At 42.8% G+C, this 15,071-nt stretch overlaps 1 protein-coding gene across 6 annotated transcripts in view; it reads left to right on the top strand.

Moving 5' to 3' along the window:
• Positions 1 to 15,070, top strand: part of TP53BP1 (tumor protein p53 binding protein 1) — a 34,320-nt gene extending 19,250 nt beyond the window's left edge. For 4 of the 6 annotated variants that reach the window (XM_015292141.4, XM_004943995.5, XM_413957.8 and 1 more), the window contains 13 exons: positions 69 to 161; positions 1,253 to 1,742; positions 2,656 to 2,808; positions 4,091 to 4,380; positions 4,709 to 4,888; positions 5,094 to 5,515; positions 5,619 to 5,810; positions 7,660 to 7,863; positions 8,201 to 8,413; positions 8,921 to 9,015; positions 12,613 to 12,812; positions 13,977 to 14,122; positions 14,737 to 15,070. In XM_015292141.4, the coding sequence (XP_015147627.2) occupies positions 69 to 161; positions 1,253 to 1,742; positions 2,656 to 2,808; positions 4,091 to 4,380; positions 4,709 to 4,888; positions 5,094 to 5,515; positions 5,619 to 5,810; positions 7,660 to 7,863; positions 8,201 to 8,413; positions 8,921 to 9,015; positions 12,613 to 12,812; positions 13,977 to 14,122; positions 14,737 to 14,924 (2,866 nt within the window). In that variant the 3' untranslated portion in view covers positions 14,925 to 15,070. Of the gene's footprint in view, positions 1 to 68; positions 162 to 1,252; positions 1,743 to 2,655; positions 2,809 to 4,090; positions 4,381 to 4,708; positions 4,889 to 5,093; positions 5,516 to 5,618; positions 5,811 to 7,659; positions 7,864 to 8,200; positions 8,414 to 8,539; positions 8,641 to 8,920; positions 9,016 to 9,371; positions 12,256 to 12,612; positions 12,813 to 13,976; positions 14,123 to 14,736 lie in introns of those variants that run through there. The other 2 variants (XR_005862781.2, XM_040706717.2) reach the window with 2 other exon arrangements.
• The last annotated feature ends 1 nt before the right edge of the window (position 15,071 follows it).

The raw sequence follows: 15,071 nt of genomic DNA on the forward strand, positions 1-15,071 counted from the left end.
TAAGGAGCTGTAGTTTTGTTGTATTTTCATACTCTTAGATGTGCTTTTTTTTTAATCTGCATTGCTAGCTCCCAGAAAGCATCATCTGTGTTTAGTCGTGTCTGTGAAGTTCGGCGAGAGGAAGAGGCTAGAGATCGCAGCCTTTCAGCTTCTCCATTTAGGTAACTATTTACAGTCTTTGCCCGCCAGTCGTATTTGGATTTACCTGCACTTGTGTGTTTTTCTGCATCAACAAAATTGTGCTAAAGTCATTATCTTGAGTCTAGGTAACTTAAAAGGTTGGGCGCAGTGGGCTGAGTATAATAAGTACTGTGTCTGTATCACACTTAATCATCAGACTTTTTGAGTGAGTAGTGATGTGATTCCAGCTGACTGATAAGCTTCAGTAAATCTGGAGCTTGGGAGGGATGAGATAATACTGCTTCCATATCTTTTTCTTGCTCCTTTCTCCAGGTCTTGTGACTTATTATTGTCTTTGTTACTGCCTGTCTTCTAAGTCCATATATTTTTTTGTTGTCTGTGGTTCCTTTTTTAAAGGGCTGTAGTCCTGCACAGCCAATAAGGATAGAGGTGCTGGCTGCATGACCTAGTATAGAAATCTGCTGCTTCACTGTTTTGCTTTCTGTCTTCTGATGAAGGCAGTGAGGTTTTTACCTATGGAGAAAGAGTAACCTATATTGCAAGAGTATTGAATGATTATTCTAAATATTATAATGACTAGAGGATTCCAGTGCTGGACAGTGTACAGACAATGTAGGATAGTCACTCCTCAAAGCTTGTTAGGTATGTGTTTCTAGTAGGACTTGGTATGTACGTTTGGTATAATGCTCAATAGCACCGTTGACAAGAAATACTGGAGTTTGTGTTTATGCCCCTGCCTCTTCTTGGTGGGTGTGATTACCTATTTCAAACTAATGGAGTGCCAGAGCAAACTGTAGCAACAATGTCAGTATGGCTTGACTTCCAGAAACATTTTGCACAGATGGTGCCTGTTATGTGAAGCATTTGTTTTATTAGCGTATGTAAAAACTCCTAATTTTTTTGTAGTGTCAGCCATTTTTCCAGCCCCCATATGAGTCACTTAAGAGGTGCTGAGGTTATTTTATAATTTGAAAACTCAGTGTGCAATCTTAAGAAGCAATTGGATGGTTGCACTGCTGTTTTTTTCAGTAGTACTTTCACCTGGGTGACAGTATTGGGTGTCTTGCTTTTTTTAATCAGTAATTTTGATCTGTGTATAACTGGCTTGCAGGGGGAACCTATTCAGCTTTCCTGGCACAGAAAAGAATGCTGAAATATGTGAGAATCCTAGTGATCATCAAGAAAGAGCAGATGACAGTGGTGGACAGCTCCTAATACTTCAGAGGCTGCAGCAGGGCTGCCATCAACAACCTTCTTGTACAGAACAGAAAGAGTCGGTGGAGGGTGGTATTGTAACCACGCAGATAGAAGAAGGGGCAAGAATGCAGCAGAAACCAAGTGAAGTGGTTGCAGTTGATGAAAGCCAAGGGAAGCAGGCTGGTACCAATAATAAAGAGATTCAAACTACAGCGGACTTTTTTACCCCAACAACTGTTACAACAGCAACGCAAACAGCAGAAGGAGCTTGTAGGCAAGTGGACGTGGGAACCAGCATGTGTGGGCAAAGACCTGGGCGACAAGATGTAAACATCCAAACTGAGGAGGGTGAACAAAAGCTTGTGAATACCTCTGCAGAAGACACAGACTCTTTACACAGTCAGGTGGGATGAAGGCTGCCTGTATTAAGTTCTACTACCTTAACACAGTGAAGTATTCCTGCAGTTAGTAAACTCACCAACTTTTCTCAACTGAAAAAAGCCAAAAGACCACTTTAATATCACAAGATTTTTTTTCTATCAGCAGTAGACAACTGCTAAGGTAGCAGTACTCAGCAGTGAAGTTTGGAAAGTAAATGTTTCAATATTTTCTAGGAAAACATGGCAAGTAATTTTTTTGTGTATTTGTGTCCAGATGTCGATAATGGTATTTAAAAAAAAAATTACCTTTTGTTGGAGGAAATGGCATGAAATCTTGAAGGCTTTGATGCCTCCTGTTTGTGCCATTGAACTTCAGGCAGCTGATTCTGCCACTCCATCCAATGACAGTGGGTGAGCACATCAAGGAAGAGCTCTTCTCGTTAAATATTTTATCAAGATGAATAATTTTGAAATCAGTATTTCAGAAAGTTTCTTGCAGACTCAAGAAAAGTCACTGCTTGGAAGTTATTCTTTGCAGGTTTCTTGAGATTACAAGGACTGCAACAATTATTTTTTCTGAACTTGAATTTAGAATCGTGCGCCCTCTGGGAAATAGGAGATTAGACAGCCATCAATACACTGCGTAATGGTTTTGATTTTTGGATCTGAGAGTATATGGAATGAACATCAGAAGCTGTACTAAGCTGTTTCCTCCTTGAACTGCTGTGATTTCCTTTCCCTTACCCCTCAACAAATGAAAAAAATGTTTGCTTCTCCCTTGTTCAAGGTCTTTCATGTTGCATCTGATTTTTCAACAAGATGGTGAAAGGTTTCCTACCACAGTGCTTGTGGGGGAAAGAACTGTACTGTAGAGATGGCTGTACACAGAAATTGATTTTGGTGGTTGTCTGATTTTAATTTATCCTCTTTATTACAGGGAGAGGATGAATTTAACCTTCTTCACCCTCCCAGAGGCCAGGTTCAGCGTCGCCACGTGCGAACTATCCGAGAGGTGCGCACTGTGGTTACCCGTGTTATAACAGATGTTTACTATGTAAATGGTGCAGAGGTGGACCGGAAGGTAGTTGAGGTAAGTTCCCGTTTCCAGGGTTAAATTAAATAGCATGTTGGCTGAAGAATGAAGTAATGAAAATGAAAACATTGTGGCTGCAGAAAGCATTAGTGAGCAAATGAGTGTGCTGTGATGACAAATCTGTCTCTGTGAGCAAACATGCAGACCATTCTATGTATGTGGAAAGCTGCATGGTTTTATGTGTTGCTGGTGTATTTTGTGCCTGTTACTGTATTCTGATGACACTTTTTGTTTTAATTCCCAAGGAACAGAACAGAAGACTTTACTGTGAGCTTCTAGCTATTTTAAAATTCTTAGCTTTTTGTCAGAATGGAGACTTCAGAATGAGCAGGAACTGTTAGCAAAAATCACATCTACCTGTAAAATTGAACTATTTTCAGGCTGCTCGGTATGTTTTGCAGCTCTGTGTTACTTCTCACCTGTGGTCCACAGACTTTTGAGTCCTGTGGATCGGATTCTAGAAAGCATCTTAAACACAAAAAATAAACAAGCCAATTTCTAGTATGCTTGTGTCGCTGTATGTTCCATTCATTCATCAAAAGATCTGTTGGGAAATTCAAAGAATAGTCAACGGATGCTGATCTGATATACGTGGTAATCTTATTGGCCTGCTAGCAATAAAACCTTACTGCTATTCTGTTATACAGGTAAAAAACGTAAGTGTCTTGTGCTGCGTTGCTACGAGTAATGGCATAAAGAGGAAAAATTAGTTAGTTATGCCTTCATACTTACCACTAAACGTGAAATGATTTATTGTAATATTGAAATACGTAATTAAACTTCCTTAAATGTGTTTGCATAGGCTATGTGAACACAACTGTATAACTGTTTTCAATTCATCTGTCAACATTTGGTATCAGTATTTTGTTGACACGTATATCCATGAAACTTCAATAGCTCCAAATGATTAGCTCTCTGGTAATTGATCTTGGATTACTAGTAACCAGTGACTGCTAGTATCTCAAATAGTTGTCGCACTCTCTCACTCTGAAAGGGTGGAAATTATTCAAAGCCAGACTAATTTATGGCTTTGAATTTGTAGTCATCCAACCTGTATCCTGGTGACTTTTTATTTTTTTCATGTGATGTCTTCATATGGGAGCTGCTGTATGGTCAGAGCTGCTGTCTGCCATAGATCAGTCCAGACTCAATCTGCATGGCTGTCTTCATTCTCATGAATGTGTTCTCAACTTGTCTGTGCTCTTGCCTCATGTTTGCAGAGCTTCCATCTAGCAAGTTCATCACCTTCAAAGTGACTGCTTTTTTTTTTCCTCACAAGGAAACTGAGGAGCCTGTAGTGGAGTGCCAGGAGTCTGAGACTGACACATCCTCCTCTAGAACTACAGTTGGCTCATCGCTGACCTCAGGAGACCTTGGTGATGTCAGCTCCTTCTCTTCTAAGGCCTCAAGCCTCCACCGCACATCTAGTGGAGCAAGCAGCGGTCTCTCTGCCACACACAGCAGCAGCAGTTCAGCACGAGGAACTGGTGCTGTCAAAGGGAAAGTGTGTGGTACAGAAAGTGGAGAGTTTGCGTTACCCATTGGCAGAGGTGTCTTAGGAAAACTAAGGTATGTGAAGAGCCTTGAGAGTGGAAGATAAGGTATTTTGCTGAAGTGAACAGCTGGATTGGGTAGAATATAAAGCAGGGATAGATCCTAAACCAGGGATTTTTCTGTTGATGAACAGAAATAATGAAACAGTCTTTATTTTTCCATCTGTTTTTTTTTCCATAGTGGTGGATTCCTTGTGATGCATTACTTTGCCTATGTTCTTTAAGAGTTTAGAAGGGATATGGCAAAATCCTGGTCCAGGTGTCAGATCATGGTGAAAATGGGAGAGTATAGTGAAGCAGCATCTCTTTTTCAGAATGGCTAACTGAATTCATGATTTCTCTAGCCCTAGGAAAGGAGTTGGTCAACCAGTATCTCCTCTCAGAGTTAGCCAGGCAGGAGCAGCACTTCTGTGTGAGGAAGAGGAGGACTCTATGCTCGGTACTCGCCAGAGTGGCAAAGCACCGGGGACACCTCGTGGGCGAGGAAGACGAGGCCGCCCACCGTCCCGATCAACTGGAACAAGGTACTGTGGGAAAGGGATGTTGTAAACTTAATTTATTGTTAAGGAAGAGAACAGGGAGCTACTGTCATAATGTGATGGAAAATGAATCAAGTGTTTCAGGAGGTAATTTTTGGTGGTAGCATGTAGCAGCAGCAGGCATGTAGCACATATTCTTTGTTTTGTAACTTTTTTGTTCCTTCTGGGACTGTTTTTGTGTTTTCTATAGAGATTTAGCTGGAATTCCTGTTGTAGAGGATCTCTCAACTACAGGATCACCTGAGGAGAAATCATTTGTTCGTACAGTTCGCCTACCAGATGGAGGGGAGAAATCTGACACATCTGGCTTCTGTGCCTTACGTCGAAGTGACTCTCCAGAAATCCCATTACAAGTGGTGGCTGGGCCTTCAGACTGTGCAGACTCATCTGCTGGGAGCAGCTTTGTGGGCCTAAGGGTTGTAGCAAAGTGGTCTTCAAATGGGTACTTCTATTCTGGAACAATTACCCAAGATGTTGGAGCAGGGAAGTACAAGCTTCTCTTTGATGATGGGTATGAATGCGATGTACTAGGAAAAGATATTTTACTCTGTGACCCTATCCCACTGGAGACTGAGGTAACTGCGCTGTCAGAGGATGAGTACTTCAGTGCAGGTAAGAGTTGTCCTCGAGTTCTCAAGTTGCCCAATCCAGTGAGAAATGAGTGCTCCCGCACCTGAGTGTCTTAGATTAATAATGTCATTTGTTGTCTTGTCAGGTGTAGTGAAGGGACACCGGAAGGAGTCTGGAGAGCTATATTACTGCATTGAAAAGGAAGGTCAGAGGAAGTGGTACAAGCGAATGGCTGTTATTCTGTCTCTGGAACAAGGAAATAAGCTCCGAGAGCAGTTTGGGCTAGGCCCTTATGAACCTGTCACCCCCCTGACTAAGGCAGCTGACATCAGTCTTGGTAAGGGGTGATGCTGTTAGGTTCTGTGAACTACAAATCTGTCAGCCTGACCTTGGTGCCAGGGAAAGTTATGGAACAGGTCATCCGGAGTGCAATATCATGGCACTTGTGGGACAGCCAGGGAATCAGGCCTGACAGACATGGGTGGGTTCATGGAAAGCAGGTAGTGCCTGACCAACCTCGTCAGCACCTTCTATAACTGGGTGATCCATTTGGTGGATAAGTGACTGTAGTCTACCTAGATTTTAGCAAGGCCTTTGACACAGTCTGCTGATTAAGGCTGCCTGGTTTGTTGGGATTAGAGGAATGAGAAGCAGCACTGTGCCATGCTTTGCTTGGTTAGGGCTGTAAAAGATGGGAAGTTGTGCTGTGCTCTGTTTGGACTGATGGAAGTAGTGTTCTGATTGGTTGGACTGATAAGGCTGGGAAGTAGTGTTATGTTCTGATTGTGAGAAGTGAGCAGCAGTGCTGTGTTCTGATGGGTTGAACTGTAAGGATGGGAGCAACACTGCACAGTTGGACTGTAAAGTGCAGGAAGCAGTGGCACTGCTGATTGGTTCGGCTGAGAAGAGTGGGAAGCAGTGTTGAGCTCTCATTGACTGAATGGGGGGAGAAACAGTGTTGTGTTCTGGTTGGGCTAAAAAGGCAGTGAAACAATGCTGTGCATGGATTGGTTGGACTGAAGAGGATGGGAAGCAGTGATATGCTATGATTGGTTGGGACGAGAAGAGCAGGAAGCAGCGACGTGTTATGATTGAGCTTAAAAAGGTGAGAAGCAGTGATGCGATGAGCAAGAAGTGGCACTGTGCTCTGAATAGGTGGATCAAAAAGGGTGGGAATCAGCACTGTGCTTTCCTTGGACTGAAAAGAACAGGAATAGGTGCTGCACACGGGTTGGTTTGTCCGAAAAGGGTGGGAAGCAGCGCTGTGCTGTGGTAGGTTGGGATGAGAAAAGCAAGAAGCAGCACTGTGCTCTGATCAATTGGGCTGGGAAGAGTGTTAGGAGGTGCGGTGTTCTGATTGGTTGGGCTGTAAAGGCTGGGATACAGCAACAGTGCTCTGGAAGTTGGGATCAGAGGAGTGTGAAGCAGCAGCGTGCAGTGATGGGGTTGAAAAGTGCAGGAAGCATATCTTGGTGGTATGATTGGACTGAAAAGTGTAGGATGCAGCTCCACTCTCTGGGCTGTAAAGGGCAGGAACAAGTACTGTGCTATGGTTGATATGAGAAGAGTGAGAAGTGGCATTGCACTCTGGACTGAGCAATGCTGGGTACTGATAGAATAGGGCAGGAAGCAACAAGGTACTCTGGTTCAATTGAAAAGGCGGGAAGTAGAACCACACTATGATTGGTTGGGCTGCAGAGAGCGGGAAGCAGGGCTGTGCTCTGGTTGGGCTGAGAAGGGAGGGAAGAAGTGCCGTGCTCTGGTTGGGATATGAAGAGCAGGAAGCAGCACCACACTCATTGGTTCGGCTGATAAGGGGTGGGAAGTAGTAGTGCTGTTCTCTGACAGGAATGAGAAGGATGGAATGTAGTGCCATGCTGTGATCAGGCTGAAAAGAGTGGGAAGCAACACTGCACTCTCATTGGCTGGACTGTAAAGGGCAAGAAGCATTATTGCACTCTGGGTAGGGCTGAAAAGGCTGGGAACAGCACATGCAGAAACCCAAAGAGCAGGAAGCTGTGCTGCATGTTGCCTGGTTGGTCTAAAAAGAGCTGGCAGATGTGTGGAGCTCTGATTGGCTGGGCTGAACAGAGCAGGAAGGGAGAGTTTAGCTGTCTTTGGATGAGTGAAGGTCATGGAGTTAGATGGCAGCAGGTGACTAGTTTAATTTTCACCTTATATTACAGATAATCTTGTGGAGGGGAAGCGGAAGCGCCGCAGTAACCTTGTCTCTCCCAGCACCTCCAGCAGTAGTACGACTCCCACTCGTAAAGGGATGGAAAGTCCACGTGCACCACCAGGTGTGCTTTCTGGCAAGAGGAAACTTGTTGCTTCTGAGGAAGAGAGGTCCCCAGCTAAACGTGGCCGTAAGTCAACAGCAGTAAAGCCTGGTGAGAATCTTTTTAGTTGCCTGTCTCCTTTCTTAACTTACTGTTTGTTAAGTTCTAAAGTGCCTTTACACTTAATGCCATGAAGGGTCCTTTTCTTTGGCAGTCTTATCAGTAACCTGAAATATTGTCCCATTAGTCACTCACTAATTTTGATTTGAAGAGTCTTTGCAACTGTAAGGGTAAAAGATACCAACCTATCCTTGTCGAATCCTAACCAAGTCCTGTCTCTCTGTCTTCTCCAGTAAAGTAACTGAAGTTGAATGTATCCTATATCCTTCTGCAGGTCTTTGTGCTGAACCTGACTAGTGAGACTCATGGCGCTTCCATCTGTCCACAGGGGCTGTGAGAGCAGGGGAGTTTGTGAGCACCTGTGAAGGTGCAGATGCTGTAGATCCCCCAGTACTGGAGGACCATCATGGACCATTGCCACACAACAAGACCCTCTTTTTGGGCTATGCCTTTCTCCTCACCATGGCAACACCCAGTGACAAATTGGTCAATTGCCAGAAGCCTTCAGATGGTCCTGCAGGGAGTAGTGAGGAGGAAGAAGGTGAGGTGAACCTTACCTATTATATTTTCAAGTGGAATGCTGTGGTTGTAGGGAAAGGGCTGGATGCAGTCTGGTCAGGCATTTGTAAGTGCTTGTTTGACCCTTTTGCTCTCTAATCCTTTGCAGAAAGGAGCTAAGACTCAGTCTCTGTTTTAGAGAATTTACAGCCTGAAATGTATGATGTTGTATCAGTGATGATTATAAGGCTGCTCAGCAAACTAAGAAAGGTGAGACCAGCAGTCTGAGAAAAATGTCATACGAGAAGCAAGATTTTGAGAGATGAGCGATAATGCTGGGAAAGAGGGGACTTGAATGAAAGTATGAATGGGTTGCTGCAGTTTGCCTTTGCTAAAGTACTTGTGTTCTACACAGTGAACTTCAGCATAAAGAAAGTCACAAAGTGCTCACTTGGCTAGCTAGGCTAGTAGTCATGTTTCCCTTTGTTACCTTTTTCTGTGGATGTGAGTGGATTATAGCCAAAATCTTAACTTTCTATTTCTGTTTTAGAATTCTTAGAGATGACTCCATACAACAAACATTATATAGCACAGCAGCTGCGAGCAGGAGCTGGCTATATCCTGGAAGACTTTAATGAAACACAGGTAAAGGCTTGCTCACTAAATTATAAAACGATAGTCAAAGTAGTTGAGATTGGAAGGAGTTTCTGTAGATTGTCTACTCCAGCACCTTGCTGTAAGCAGGACGAACTTGAGCAAGTTGCTCAGGACCTTGTCCAATTGGATATCCTGAGGCTGGAGATTGCACAGCCTCTCTGGGCATCTTGTTGTAGTGTTTGACCATCTCCAGTTAAAAAAATGTGTGTGTGTGTATATCTGTGTGTGTGTATATATATACATATATATTTAAATGGAATTATCTGTATTTAAATTTGTATCTTGTCTTAAGTGGATATCATCAAATATCATTTGTCTCCATCTTCTGTGTGTCCTCCTGTCAGTCATTAATATGCATTGGTGAGACCACCTGGAAGTCTCTTCATATGCCTAAACAAGTCCAGCTTTTTCAACGTCTTGTATATCAGATGCACCAATTCGTAGATCATCTCAGTAACTCCTGGCTGGGTCTGCTTCTTTGATGTCTGTGTCTTTCTTGTATTGTGGAATCTAATTGTATGGATCTGGTCTTGCCAGTTCTGCATAGAGCAGCAGGATAACCTTCCTTGGCTGGTGATGTTTTTCCTAATACAGCCAATGATACTGGTTGGCTTGCTGCAAAGACACTTCACTTGCTCACGTTCAATTTGTCTTCCACCTGGAACTCCGTGTTCTTCTCTCCAAAGCTAGTTATCAGTTGATGAGTCCCCAGCCTGTACTCGTGTTGGAGTTATTCCTACCCGGGTGTGGTACTTAAGATTTGCCTTTGTTAAACTTTGAGACTTCTGTCAGCACATTTTTCAGCCTTGAGACTTCTCTTGAAAAGCAGCACCATCCACAATGGTTTTCAGCAGCACAATGAGAAACTCAGGATTTTTTTTGTTAGTCAAGATGTATGTTAAGCGTTTTCTCTTTCTATATATACAGTTGTTTTGCCATGTCAGTGTTTTGGCTGTGTAATGGTAAGCCGAGGTGGTAGATGAGATGTAGAAGAAAGAGCTCCTATAGAGCTCTCTCTCTTTCATTACCCTTTTTGGTACTTTCTGATGAATAGCAGGTAAACTTCAGTAAATTAAACAGTTCTTATGGAAACGAATAATTAAACTTTCAATGTGATTCAGTGTGTTGTGATTTAATGGTGATAATTCTAAGGCATTACCTGGGGAAACTGGACAGCTAGAGGCAGTTCTTGTCTCCATGGGAAATACTGTATAGTTTAAGTAGGAGTCAAGTAGAATGGGATGGGTAGGATAGCTCCTGTTGAAACACATTATGGGGTGACAACAGTTGAAACCGGAAAGCAACAGATCTGCTATTAATAAATGACTCATGATGGAAAACAGCTGTCAGAATCTGACCAGGTATCAAGAAGAAGCTGAAAGTATACCCTCTTATGTGAGGAATGATGTGAGGTGGTAAGTCAGTAAATATGGAGGAAATTTCAGATTGCAGAACAGGCAAATGGAATTTGTAGACTCAGAATGGTTTGGGTAGATAGGGACGTTTAAGATCATCTAGTTCCAGTCCCCTGCTATAGGCAGGAACACCTCCCTCTAGACCAGATTGCTCACAGCCCCATCCAGCCTGGGTTTGAATGCTTCCAGGGAGGGGTCATCCACAACCTCACTGGGCAACCTGTTCCAGTGTCTCACCACTCTCATAGTAAATAATTTCTTGTTGATACCTAGCCTAAATCTACGCTCTTCCAATTTAAAGCCATTTCCCCTTATCCTGTTGTTACATGACCTCATAAAAAGTCCCTCCCCAGCTTTCCTGTAGAAAGTACCTTCAGGTACTGGAAGGCTGCTATAAGGTCTGCCGGAGCCTTCTCTTCTCCATGCTGAGGAGCCCCAGCTCTCTCCTACCCTCCCTGTAGGGGGGTGCTCCAGCCCTCTAATTAATCTTCGTGGACTTGCTCCAACAACTCCATGTCTTTCTTGTGTTGGGAGCCCAGAACTGGACGCAGTACTCCAGGTGGGGTATCAGAAGAGCAGAGTAGAGGGGCAGAATCACCTCCCTCGATGTGCTGGTCACACTTTTCTTGATGCAACCCAGGATATGGTTGGCCACCTGGGCTGCAAGTGCACGTTGCTGGTTCATGTTGAACACTCCCAAATCCTTCTCTTCAGGGCTGCTATTAAACCTTTCTCTGCCCAGCCTGTATTGCTGCTTGAAATTGTTCTAGCCCAGGTGCAGGACCTCACACTTGGCCTTGTTGAGCTTCATGAGGTTGGCATGGGCCCACCTCTCTTGTCCAGGTCCCTCTGAATGGCATCCCTTCCCTCTTGTGTGTCAACTGTGCTCTACAGCTTGGTGTCATCTGCAAATATGCTGAGGGTGCACTCAATCCCACTGTCAGTGTTGCTTACGAAGATGTTAAATAGCACTAATCCCTGAGGAATGCCACTCATCACTGGTCTCCACTTGGACATTGAGTTGTTGACCACAGCTCTTTGAGTGTGACCACCTAGCCAGTAATCATAATTACCACAAAATGGTCATGACAGGAGAAGTGTCACTGTCTAGATAAACACAAAGGACAGAAGTTCACATTGGCTGGTTGGATCTCAAATGTAATGCGTGCATGTTTATGTATTCATTTCTGTGTGTGTGTGTGTGTGTATCTATGCATATAACAAAATATGAAAACTGAATATTAGCTGCTTTTATAGATTATAATGGGTCAGCTTAATCCAACAGTTGATCACCACGCAAAATGGCAGTTAATTTACTGCAAATTTGTTTTGAGATAACCTGTCTATAAAGAAATGACTGTTAGTAATATAGGCCAGTTAACTTCAGAGGTTCAAAGTAACACTACCAGAATACAGATTCACTTTACAGCTGGTAAAGACCTTAGGAGTGATATTGTAGTTGTACCCATCAGCAGTACTGTAATGTATTAAACACATCTTGTCAAGAATGGCACTTGATCTATGGTTTGTAAGAACAAATCCAGTTTATCAAATAATTGAAGTTTACTATTTAAATTTATACAAAGGAATTTATCCTAGTCTTGTGTGAAATTCAAGGTTGATGTAGTGATACTGACAGAGTCTACAAGTAATGATAGCACCCAGAATAAATCTGTAACTTCTTTGTTTAGTTTACAACTCTTTTCCTGAAGTTTTATTTAGAGAGCATAAGATTGCAGGCAAAGCCAGAAGAATGTTGTGCATACTTCAGGGCAGATGATCGATTTACTATTTTTTTTTTTTTTTACTTTTCCTCACAAAAAAAATTTCTTGTTTTTAATAAAAATGTAAACTGTTGTTGGAGCATCTTGCCTGAGGATCCAGTCGTCTTTACTGACTTAAAGGCATAGTTTAAAAGATGTTTCTCTTCCTTTATCTGAAATGGAAGAGAGATATGATACAAAAACAATAGATGGAGTTTTTACTCTGTGCTGCACAGCTTGGAATAGGTTATTCTGGTCTCTGTATTGAATTCACTTCTCACACGGTAGGGCTGTGAAAAGTGTTTTATTTGTTTTCTTTCTTACTGTTCAGCTGCAGATAATTTCAAGGCTTTTTTCCAAGCACTTTATTTCCATTTTACGTGGTCTTCTTTTAATCTCTCCTGAAGTGTAATGCAGCGTATCAGTGTCTTTTAATTGCGGATCAGCATTGTCGAACACGGAAATACTTGCTGTGCCTTGCCCGAGGGATCCCTTGTGTGTCTCATATCTGGGTTTACGACAGCTGTCATGCTAACCAGCTTCAGAATTACCGGAATTACCTTTTGCCAGCTGGTTATAGCCTGCAGGAGCAAAAATTGCTAGAATGGTAAGTGTTGTAAGTAATAACCAAGATGTAAGTGCACAGGCTAAGGATTTCAGGAGAGGGAGATATTATGCTTCGTTAGCTTTTGAGTATTGCAAGTACTGAAGATGTCTGTAGTACTGCTCACCATGTCTGCCATTTGTATAGAAATAGCTTTTTTGTTTCTTTTCCTGGGATGTAGCTCCAACACCAAGGTGGATTTGGCTGCTGTATGCACAAAAAGAGTCTCCCAGGAAGAGAGACTTCAGTCTCTTAAAGATGAAATTCAGACAAGACTTTCCACTTGCTTAGCTAATCTCTCTGATAGCTTAGAAAGTGATAAAGGAGAGCAATACTATTGCAACTTTTTCACTGGCATGTTTTGAATTCAGGATACTTTCTTGGCATTTCTACAGAACTTAATCCTGTTCTGTTTTGAGAGTCCTTGGAGACAGTGGCAAGCAGACAGAAGCGGATTTCAAATCCCTGGAGTCTCTTGGTCTGGAGACTGATGCTGGTTTGCTTGGCCCTATCAGAGCTGAGGTGTTTGGGATATGCATGAAATAGGTTGTTCAGGATCAGAGAGATTAGCCTAACTGCATTCAGGTGGCTGCATCCATGCATATGCATGCCCACATGTATATGTGCACATGTTGACAGTGTGGTCTAGCTCTGTTCACTATCTGTAAATAGAGGAAAATTGTTCAGGTATTTCAGGAATGTGTGCTGTTACCATATTAAAAGTAATAATATGGGAGCCAATCAGTTGACATGGGGAGGTAAATAATGGTCCTCAAAATCTGTAATTATCATGTAATCATAGAATGGCTTGGGTTGGAAAGGACCTCAGCAATCATTGATTCCAACCCCATGCTGCAGCCAGGGTTGCCAACTGCTAGATCATGTACTAGATGAGGTTGCCCAGGGCACCATTCAAGGTGGCCTTGAACACCTCTGAGGATGGCGCATCCACAACTTCTCTGGGCAACCTGTTCCAGTACCTCACCACTCTCCCCCTGACATCTACTAAACCTTCCCTCCTTTCGTTTAAAACCATTCGCGCTTGTCCTATTACTGTCTACCTATATAAAAAGTTGATTTCCCTCCTGTTTATTAGTTCCCTTTAAATATTGGAAGGCCATAAGATTATCAGGTATTTTTAACAGTATGCAATTTTTTCTTCCATAGGCACCCACGAGAAAACCCGTTCCATAACCTAAAGGTTCTCCTGGTATCAGATCAGCAGCAGAACTTCCTGGATCTGTGGTCTGAAATCCTTATGACTGGGGGAGCATCTTCTGTTAAACAGCATTTTTCAAATGCTAACAACAAAGGTACTCATTGGCTTTCTCTAGTAGCTGGAAATCCTATGCTGCTGCACTGTCCAGTATGGTTTTAAAAATCATTTGGGATGGCTTACAAGCATGTCTATAAGCATAAAGTAAGGCAAAATGCTGACACTAGCTCTCTCCCTGAATGTAATCTGGATTATATACAGGTCTACCTTCCAGTGAATGCTATGCTGCAGCAATTGAGGATACAGGCTATCAGCCTTAAAGAATTGCTCCTGGGCCTTCTGTAGGCCACTTGAATTGTTTTTATGTTCTTCTGAATTCCTGTATACACCTTCAACTTGCTGCTTCTCTGTATGGGATGTAGGCCCTAGTATTGCAGCCTGAGGTCAGAATGCATGTTTAACTGCTCCTGCTTGTAATCTTGGCTACTAGTTTACTGTTAACTTCTGTCTGCACTAGGGGGAGTCCTTTACTTTCCAATGCCCAGTGTTGCTGTACAGCTTGTCTTAATTTCTAACAAAGAATTCATAGGTTAGCAATGGGAGATGTTAAGGAGATTGATGGTAGCATGGTACTTAAACAGACTTATCTGCTGTTGCAAGGAAGAGCCTTTTTCTTTTTTACCTGACCAGCACCTCTTTCTTCATACGCAGATATTGCATTGGGTGTTTATGATGTGGTGGTGACTGATCTTTCCTGCCCAGCTGTTGTCTTGAAGTGCGCAGAAGCATTAAGGTTGCCTGTTGTCTCACAAGAGTGGGTGATCCAGAGCCTTATTGCTGGAGAGAGAGTAGGCTACAACAAGCATCCAAAATACAAACATGACTATGTCCCTCGTTAAGCTGCTGTCCTGCTGTCCCACCGTTGTGCAGACTGTTTTAATCAGGTTTTAAATGTTTGTGGAATTGGATAGCGTGCATGGTTTACTGTATATAGTTTTATCTGCTGAACTTTTATCATGAAATAAATGTTCAATCTCTTGTGTTAG

This window comes from Gallus gallus, chromosome 10 (assembly GCF_016699485.2).
Source record: "Gallus gallus isolate bGalGal1 chromosome 10, bGalGal1.mat.broiler.GRCg7b, whole genome shotgun sequence".
Taxonomy (NCBI): domain Eukaryota; kingdom Metazoa; phylum Chordata; class Aves; order Galliformes; family Phasianidae; genus Gallus; species Gallus gallus.